Source organism: Mus musculus, chromosome 7 (assembly GCF_000001635.26).
Source record: "Mus musculus strain C57BL/6J chromosome 7, GRCm38.p6 C57BL/6J".
Classification (NCBI taxonomy): domain Eukaryota; kingdom Metazoa; phylum Chordata; class Mammalia; order Rodentia; family Muridae; genus Mus; species Mus musculus.
The window spans coordinates 21,841,568-21,851,974 of NC_000073.6; the positions used below are offsets into that span (position 1 = coordinate 21,841,568).

The window sequence follows — 10,407 nt, forward strand, 5'->3', positions numbered from 1 at the left end:
TTGAAAAGTTTTTGACGGGTGGTAGATAATAGAACCCAACAAAGTATCCCAAAATAATGCTTAGAAGTAAGGGGATACACAGATTAACAGGCAGAGATCAGTGTTATAGGATACACTGAACTGATTAAACTGAACTTAGAAAATATACTTTTCTTCTCTTCGGAGTGTGGACATGTTCAAGCACAGATTTGAGGAAGGCAGAGTACAATTGTATGAGTTTGTTCTCTCCACTAGGTAGGACCTGGGATAATCATTTCTAAGCTGTGAGTGCTTTAGCTGCTGAGCTGTCTTGCTGATTCTTATTATGGCCAGTGGTATGGTCAAGACTTGGTGTTGTGGGATTGTCATTTTTATGGTTGGTAGAGGTCTGTGAAAATGTACATGAAGAGTCTCAGTATTAATTTCATAACTCAGTGTGAATCTATCCTCAATATAGAACATACAAACTGTTGGTTCCTATTCTATTATTTCAAGCTCTTTCAACATTTCATTACGATTTCCTACTCCCCCAAATTGGAAGTGAAGAGTTAAGTGTGTTGGATAAATTTCTCATTGTGGGCCTCGAGGGATGGATCAGCAGGTTAGAACCCTGGCCACATTTACATTGGATCAGAGCTCGATTCTGAGAAATTATATTTGTAGACTTACATCAGTTTGTAACTCCAGCTCTAGGGGTATGACACCTATTCTCCTTAAGAGGAGGGAATCCCCATAAATACATACATACCCAATACACATGAACAAAAAATGAATGGTAAAATATTCTTTGTTCATAGGACTAAGTACCACAAGTCAGATTATAAGTTTCATCACACTGACACCTATAAGCACTCCAGATATTTATCTTGTGGTCTTTCTTGCCTGGGTCATTCTCAGGTAGCTGAAAATATTAGATGCTTGATTTTGATATTCTGAGAAAATAATTTTGTGACTGAGAAAGCCACTGATTGATGGAGTGACAACTTTGCCTCAACCATTGTTCTGATATATCTTATCTCCTGTCTGATTGGTAGGTGTTTGTGATGATTGGAAAACAATTTCACCATGACGCAGAGTGAAGTCTTTACCAAAGTCTTTCAGGAGAAGATCTCTAGTGTGGATCCTGGATTCCTCCCTGGTCCTAAGACTTTAAATGTCTGAAAGTTTCGGAACGTGAGCTGTTTTTGCCTTTTTTCCTATTTACTCTTGATGTGATCAGCAGATTATATTGCTCTAGAGAGCACAAAGTTTTGATTTTCAGTGCTTGACTCTCACCTGAGTAGGACCCAAGGTAGCTAAGCATATATCTCCTAACTAAAATGGAATGACATGCAATATACTTACTATTTATATAAATTTCATCCTTGAAAATATTTAATCATAGCAAAGCACTCTCATTTATTCAAATAGGGAAATATAGAGATGGATTCTGTTCTTATCCGAAGTTTAAAGTATTAACTAAGAAGGAGCGAGAATATGCGTTTGATCAGGACCATTTAACACATTAAACTGTTTAGGGAAGATAGGTTGCATCAGTTTTAGACCATCCTGCAGCAGGAGGCAGTTATATACAAAAGTACAGAGGGTAGTGAATAACTCACTTACCATGTCAGTCAGATTCCAACCAGAAATCATTTCACATCAACAGAGGTGTATAGCCTTATTCTTTTAAAATTACAGCAGAGAGCATCACACCTTGTTCATACAAAATGTTGAATACATATTTATGGAATAAAGTCCTTAATCGTATTAGTGAAGCTGTCTTTTGTATTATGCATTTTTTAGCCACTCTGATTTTCAACAGTTGAAGAGCACAGAACAAGGATCCTTGGGATCTCTGAAGATCAACAGTAAAGGAGAGATACTGGGGAAGATTGCAGTTAAAATCTCACTGACAAGCCTTACGAAGAAATGAGAATGCATAAAAAGGGCATGTACTATGATACAAATACAATTTAGAAGATAAAAGCTAACAAATGTAAACACCAGCATCAGGATAGTATGGGTTGCTTTGGACTCAGCTTGGCCTCTGGGGTTCTGATTGGGAGTGAGGATGTGCTGCATTCGCTGGCGATGTCTACGGAGGAGAAGTACCATGGAGACACTGGTCCAGACCATGATGCTCATGAATGTGGCATCATAGGCAAACTGCAAGAAGACAATGCCCACACTGAATCCAGAAGTGGAACAGAACAGCTTTCTTTTCGAGTCAGTGTTATTGTCTGTTATCTGTGGACCACTGAACTTAATTGGAATGTGAATGTTACTTAAGACACTGAAAAACCAACAACTGCAAGAAGAATAACTTGCCATGTTTGTGACACTTGCTCTGAGTACAAGTTTACCTTTCCCTCTATTAAGAGGAACCAGAGTGACAAACTGATGGACACTCAGGACACAGGTGGAACACAAGTTTGTGCTTCTTACCACCAGGTGACTGAAGGATTCTAATTTACATTTGAGTTCAGTTGGAGGAGTTTTGGGAGCAAAAGCCATCATGTTGTTTGGAAATATAGTGAGGAATAGAGTCAAGGCATTGGCCACAGCCATGTGGCTTAAAATCACCTGTCTTGGCCTCTGTTTAGAACCAGTCAAGACTGGGGAGAAATTATGGACAAACAGAAAGACATTGGCCACAGTCCCAACCCCAAACTGGCAAAGCAAGAGGATCTGAAGAGCCACTTCTTCAGTGGTTTTCAGGGAGTTACCATGAGCAGACATGGAGAGGGCTTTTCCCAATCCTACAGTGATGAATAGATAGAACAGTACTCTCTGTGGGTCTCTGTTCTATTGTCCACACTTACCAATTGATTTGTGACAATTTCTTCACTTGATAAGTGAGACAGTATTCTAGTTACACATTACAGGTAAATTGCAGGGAAAACAATGCATGTATAATAACTCAAGTAAAATATTATACGTATTGAATTACTCCTGACTCAAGATACATTTTGTATTGCAACTACATCTTTATTGGTTCAGTAGGTCAAGAGCACAATAACACACATTTTAACAAACCATGGGCTTTGTATATGAATACAGACAGTAAAGAGTCTAGTATGAATTTGTGAATCCATCATCAGAATTCAATTAGCAAGGAGGGGAAGCTGCAAATGGAATGTACCTTAATCAATAAAAAATGAAAGAATATATAAATGCAACATAAAAATAATTAATTGAATATCCTTATGTTATAGTAACATATTAAAAATAGTGTGTATGGGAATAACATGTAAGATTGTACATAATAATAAAGTTGTGTAACAGAATTCTGCTGTAGAAAATTAAGATGTTGGCTTTTGAGAAAATTTTATACTATTCATCCACACAAACACAGACACACACACACACACAAAAGCCACCACATATTTCTGATAGAGTCAACTGTCTTCTGATCACACAGATGAACACAGGCTTACATATGTGTCCTCCATGTGAAAAAACCCCAACTTGCTAACAAGTTTCATTTATTCATAGTTTTTCTGACCTTAATTTTTGTTCTAAAATGTCAGGTGCTAGAGTCTTAGCTGTGTCATCTCCAGCTTCCCTCGAAAATTATTAACACAGTCAGTCTTATACCCTTTGCAAGCTAATGCTTAGCCTGCATTTTACTTGTTTATATATTTTCTTTAGGAACACAAGGGTCTCCATCTACCAGATAAAATTCAACATCTCACATACATGTTACAGTTAATTACTAATCTGGGACACAGACATTTCTTTGAGATGAAAGCAAAATATTAACCTACTTAAATCAAACTGCAGACTTCAGAAAGAAATAATGTTTCATGTTGGCTTCAGAAGACACTTTTCACTGAAGAAAAGAGAAAAGAATTTTAAGCAGAAGTCTATGGTAGATGAATCCCACCTTCTGAGCCTCAGTCAGGATGAAGATGATCATCTGAAGGCCAGCTGCAGAGCATAGTTTCTGTAGAAGTATATTTCGTAGTGCTTTAATTGAGGAACTTCTCTGTGTCACTCTTTGCCTGAGAAAGAATGCAATGAAATTCGGAATGGTTTCTTATTCTCCATGCAATGCTGTGAAGGTAACCTAACAAGTCCAGGTTTCCAGTCTCATAAAATAATAGGGCACTGGGACATGCCATCCTTCAGAGAGTCTATTATTTATCATTTATCCCCAGAGCAAATCTCCATTCTTTTCTGATGCTTACTGATGATGTCTAGAAGTTTGTTATATGTTAATGAGTACCTGGGCAGAAGTTAGGGAAGGGTTTTCATGTTTCCTTCGGGAGAATCTAAGTTCTGAATTGAGTTTGTCATCAGATGTGAATTGGGGCGCTCCAGGGTAGAACAAGGGACTCATTATATGAGTTTCTACAGAGTACTTTCCTCCCTACTATTTCACTTCTGCAAAATTATTCTGACACCAAGTCCTCTCAGAAAACTGGCAATGTGTCATTCAGATTCTGTAATTTCCCAGGAAGTTGCTTCATTACAACTTTTCCCATGTTGGACCCAGGACATTTATAAATGACTAATTTATTAAATGAAACTGGTCTTTCCCACCTGAATCCTGGGGTTATTCCCATATTCACTTATTTTCAGCTAGATCATGCCTTGTTTTCTGATATATTCATGAATCCTTATCACAGGTCTAATGTAATTTGGTAGTATCTAGAGAATTTCATTTGTAATTAAGTAATCCTGGACATACAAGCAAAGATATGGATTGAGCAATCATGAAGAAATAAATAGCTCCAACTCATTTCTGCTCTAGGTATAATAAAAAACTAGGGACTTAGTCTTGATTTTCAATGATGAAAAGTAAAAATTCAGGTTATAAATCTAAGAATTGTATGTTCCAAACCTTTATTGATATTTAAGCCTGTAACAATATTGTCTCAGGCACAATGAACTTATACTTTCATGTGTGAGAATTAAGATATCACTGTACAATATTTTTACAAATGAAAGTACCAGTATTTAGAATGGGATATATGTGGAAATAGGACAAAAAGTAAGAATAACTTATCTTTAATTGCTCAGATACCTTATGTTTGTCTAGGACGAGTACATATCCATGATTTCATCTGTAAAATTTGTGTTGGCTAATTGACATTTATTATCCCGACCTGTGGGACCTAGTTATTCGGGGATCAAGGGGGATCAAGCCTGAAATAGAAATGGGCAAGAAAAGGGAGCGAGATCAAGCAAAGGGTTGTCAAGGTCTACTCTAATGGAGGCTGGAAGCCTGATTATCAGCACACAGTGAGAGCAAATAGGGAGTGTCTGAGGGGGATCAAATCACAGAGAGAGGGGTGACATCTGGGGCAGATGCTAAGTGCAGGCTTGAAACATCTTGTGGCTTATCTTTGGATGCTGGTTCTGCCCAAACAGCCCCAGGTGTCTGTCCAAGAGAAGGGTCAGTTGATTCTCACTATCAGCCTTGTGTGAGGAGGAGGTGGCTCAGCTCCCAACAAAGGGTCAATTGATTCTCAGGGTGGGAGCTGTTGAAGGTCTGGTTTCCCACAGACTCGTGTTCCACAATTTACATATGGCTTATTAGCCTAATACATACTTATATTGGAATAACTTTCAAAGTCAGGAATTTTTAAGAGTCATGGCTTGTCGAATACAGTCTTATAAAGGGTGAAAGGGTGATAATGGAAGATGAAGGGTTAGATTTGGGTGTGTGTAGGAGGGAAAGTAGATGAGGAAATATTGAGAGGAATAACTAACACTAAGTGTCTTTTGAAAATCTGTACAGTAACATTGTACTGTTGGGGCTTCCTGTAATATGTTCACATGCATATTTCTTTTTTTTTCAATTTCTTATTAGATATTTTCTTCCTTTACATTTCAAATGCTATCCCTAAAGACCTCCATGCCCTCCCCCCACCCTGCTCCCCTACCCACCCACTCCCACTTCTTGGCCCTGACGTTCCTTTGTACTGGGGCATATAAAGTTTGTAAGACCAAGGGACCTCTCTTCCCAATGATGGCCAACTAGGCCATCTTCTTCTACATATGCAGCTAGAGACACGAGCTCTGGGGGTACTGGTTACTTCATATTGTTGTTCTACCTATAGGGTTGCAGACCCCTTCAGACCTGCGTTCCATCCAATAGATGATTTTGAGCATCCACTTCTGTATTTGCTGGGCACTTGCATAACCTCACAAGAGAGAGCTATTTCAGGGTCCTTTCAGCAAAATCTTCCTCGCATATACAATAGTGTCTGTGTTTGGTGGCTGATTATGGGATGGATTCCCGGGTGGGGCAGTCTCTGGATGGTCCATCCTTTTGTCTTAGCTCCAAACTTTGTCTCTGTAACTACTCCCATGGGTATTTTGTTCCCCATTCTAAGGAGGGACAAAGCATCCACACTATGGTTCTTCTTGAGTTTCATGTGCTTTGTATCTTGTATCTTGGGTACTCTAAGTTTCTGGGCTACTATCCACTTATCAGTGAGTCCATATCAAGAGACTTCTTGGCCTGAGCATCTGCGGGAGACATATTGGTTCCTGGACACCACCGAGACTAGTCCGCACAGGTGAGAGTGTGGACTACAGAAGCTAACAGCTTCTGGGACACATGGGAGCCACAAGCTTCTGAGGCAGGCCCCTTTTCGGGCTCCAGAAATCCGGGCACCTTCCCTGCCAGAGGATAGGTGACTGCCCGGCCTAGGAGGGCTTTACAGGAGTACCTGGGGGAGCCATCTTGGTTCCCAGATCCTTCGAGACTAGTCTGTGCTTGTGAGAGTGTGGACTACAGAAGCTAACAACTTCTGTGACAGGCCAAAGTAACACAGCATCTGGGACAGGTCCTGTTTTGGGTCTTCATCTTCGGCCGGGAGGGAGGTCCAAAAGCCAGATATCTGTGCACCTTCCCTGGAAGAGGAGAGCTTGCCTGCAGAGAGTGCTCTGACCTCTGAAACTAGGAGAGAGCTAGTCTCCCAGATCTGCTGATAGAGGCTAACAGAAACATGAGAGCAACAATCTCTAATCAGAGACAACTATAACAACTAACTCCAGAGATTACCAGATGGCAAAAGGCAAACGTAAGTATCTTACTAACAGAAACCAAGACCACTCACCATCATTAGAACCCAGCACTCCCACCTCGCTCAGTCCAGGGCACCCCAACACACCTGAAGAGCTAGACCCGGATTTAAAAGCATATCTCATGATGATGGTAGAGGACATCAAGAAGGACTTTAATAACTCACTTAAAGAAATACAAGAGAACACAGCTAAACAGGTAGAAGACCTTAAAGAGGAAGCACAATATTCCCTTAAAGAATTGCAGGAAAACACGACCAAACAGGTGGTGGAATTGAATAAAACCACCCAAGACCTAAAAAGGGAAGTAGATACAATAAAGAAAACCCAAAGTGAGGCAAAACTGGAGATAGAAACCCTAGGACAGAAATCTGGAACCATAGATGCAAGTATCAGCAACAGAATACAAGAGATGGAAGAGAGAATCTCAGGTGCAGAAGATTCCATAGAGAACATCGGCACAACAATTAAAGAAAATGCAAAATGCAAAAAGATCCTAACACAAAATATCCAGGAAATCCAGGACACAATTAGAAGACCAAACCTACGGATAATAGCAATAGATGAGAATGACGATTTTCAACTTAAAGGGCCAGCAAATATCTTCAACAAAATTATAGAAGAAAACTTCCCAAACCTAAAGAAAGAGATGTCCATGAACATACAAGAAGCCTACAGAACTCCAAATAGACCAGACCATAAAAGATATTCCTCTGACACATGATAACCAGAACAACAAATGCACTAAATACAGAGAGAATATTAAAAACAGTAAGTGAGATAGGTCAAGTAACATATAAAGGCAGGCCTATCAGAATTACACCAGACTTTTCACCAGAGACTATGAAAGCCAGAAGAGCCTAGACAGATGTTATACAGACTGTAAGAGAACAGACATGCCAACCCAGGCCACTATACCCAGTCAAACTCTCAATTAACTCAGATGGAGAATCCAAAGTATTACACAACAGAACCCAATTCGCACATTATCTTTCCACGAATCCAGCCCTTCAAAGGATAATAACAGAAAAAACCAATACAAGGATGGAAATCACATCCTAGAAAAAGCAAGAAAGTAATCCCTCAACAAACTAAACAGGAGACAGCCACAATAACAGAATGCCAACTCTAACAACAAAAATAAAAGAAAGCAACAATTACTTTTCCTTAATATCTCTTAATATCAATGAACTCAATTCCCCAATAAAAAGACATAGACTAACAGACTGGCTACACAAACAGGACCCAACATTCTGCTGCTAACAGGAATCCCATCTCAAGGAAAAAGACAGATACTACCTCAGAGTGAAAGGCTGGAAAACAATTTTCCAAGCAAATGGTCTGAAGAAACAAGCTGGAGTAGCCATTCTAATATCGAATAAAATCGACTTTCAACCCAAAGTTATCAAAAAAGACAAGGAGGGACACTTCATACTCACCAAAGGTAAAATCATTCAAGAGGAACTCTCAATTCTGAATATCCATGCTCCAAATGCAAGGGCAGCCACATTCATTAAAGACACTTTAGTAAAGCTCAAAGCACACATAGCACCTCACACAATAATAGTGGGAGACTTCAACACACCACTTTCATCAATGGACAGATCATGGAAACAGAAACTAAACAGGGACACAGTGAAACTAACAGAAGTTACAAAAAAATGGACTTAACAGATATCTACAGAACATTTTATCCTAAAACAAAAGGATATACCTTCTTCTCAGAACCTCACAGGACCTTCTCCAAATATAACAATAAAATTGGTCACAAAACAGGCCTCAACAGATAAAAAATATTGAAATTGTCCCATGCATCCTATCAGACCACCATGGACTAAGGCTGATCTTCAATAACAACATAAATAATGGAAAGCCAACATTCATTTGGAAACTGAACAACACTCTTCTCAATGATACCTTGGTCAAGGAAGGAATAAAGAAAGAAATTAAAGGCCTTTTAGAATTTAATGAAAATAAAGCCACAACATATCCAAACTTATGGGACACAATGAAAGCATTTCGAAGAGGGAAACTCATAGCTCTGAGTGCCTCCAAAAAGAAACTAGAGAGAGCACACACTAGCAGCTTGACAACACACATAAAAGCTCTAGAAAAAAGGGAAGCAAATTCACCCAAGAGGAGTAGACGGTAGGAAATAATCAAACTCAGGGGTGAAATCAACCAAGTGGAAACAAGAAGAACTATTCAAGGAATAAAGGTAACGAGGAGGTGATTCTTTGAGAAAATCAACAAGATAGATAAATCCTTAGCTAGAGTCACTAGAGGGCACGGGGACAGCATCCTAATTAACAAAATCAGAAATGAAAAGGGAGACATAACAACAGATCCTGAAGAAATCCAAAACACCATCAGATCTTTCTACAAAAGGCTATACTCAACAAAACTGGAAAATCTGGACAAAATGGACAAATTTCTAGAAAGATACCAGGTACCAAAGTTAAATCAGGATCAAGTTAACAATCTAAACAGTCCCATATCCCCTAAAGAAATACAAGCAGTCATTAAAAAAAAAAAGCCCAGGACTAGATGTGTTTAGTGCAGAGTTGTATCAGACCTTCAAAGAAGATCTAATTCCAGTTCTGCACAAACTATTCCACGAAATAGAACTAGAAGGTACTCTACCCAACTCATTCTATGAAGCCACAATTACTCTGATACCTAAACCACAGATAGATCCAACAAAGAGAGAACTTCAGACCAATTTCCCTTATGAATATTGATGCAAAAATACTCAATAAATTTCTCACTAACAGAATTAAAGAACACATTAAAACAATCATTCATCCTGACCAAGTAGGTTTTATTCCAGAGATGCAGGGATGGTTTAATATACAGAAATCCATCAACGTAATCCATTATATAAACAAAATCAAAGACAAAAACCACAGGATTATCTCCTTAGACACGGAAAAATCATTCCACAAGATCCAACACCTATTCATGATAAAAGTCTTGGAAAGATCAGGAATTCAAGGTCCATACCTAACCATGATAAAAGCAATCTACAGCAAACCAGTAGCCAACATCAAAGTAAATGGTGAGAAGCTGGAAGCAATCCCACTAAAATCAGGGACTAGACAAGGCTGCCCACTTTCTTCCTACCTGTTCAACATAGTACTTGAAGTCCTAGCCAGAACAATTCGACAACAAAAGGAGATCAAGGGAATACAAATTGGAAAAGATGAAGTCAAAATATCACTGTTTGCAGATGATATGATAGTATACATAAGTGACTCTAAAAATTCCACCAGAGAACTCCTAAACCTGATAAACAGCTTCGGTGAAGTAGCTGGATATAAAATTAACTCAAACAAGTCAATGGCCTTTCTGTACACAAAGGATAAACAGGCTGAGAAAGAAATTATTGAAACAACACCCTTCTCAATA

The 10,407-nt window shown here is 38.9% G+C and overlaps 1 protein-coding gene across 1 annotated transcript; it reads right to left on the reverse strand.

Annotated features, from left to right (window-relative positions):
* Positions 1 to 1,776: 1,776 nt before the first annotated feature.
* On the reverse strand, positions 1,777 to 2,700 carry Vmn1r249 (vomeronasal 1 receptor 249). The gene has a single exon (NM_001166711.1). The coding sequence runs from the start codon at positions 2,698 to 2,700 to the stop codon at positions 1,777 to 1,779; it is 924 nt and encodes a 307-aa protein (NP_001160183.1).
* Positions 2,701 to 10,407: the final 7,707 nt, after the last annotated feature.

Bases quoted from the DNA above. Each gene is read 5' to 3' on its own strand.
- Vmn1r249 (NM_001166711.1), bottom strand. From the start codon at position 2,700: ATGTCTGCTCATGGTAACTCCCTGAAAACCACTGAAGAAGTGGCTCTT.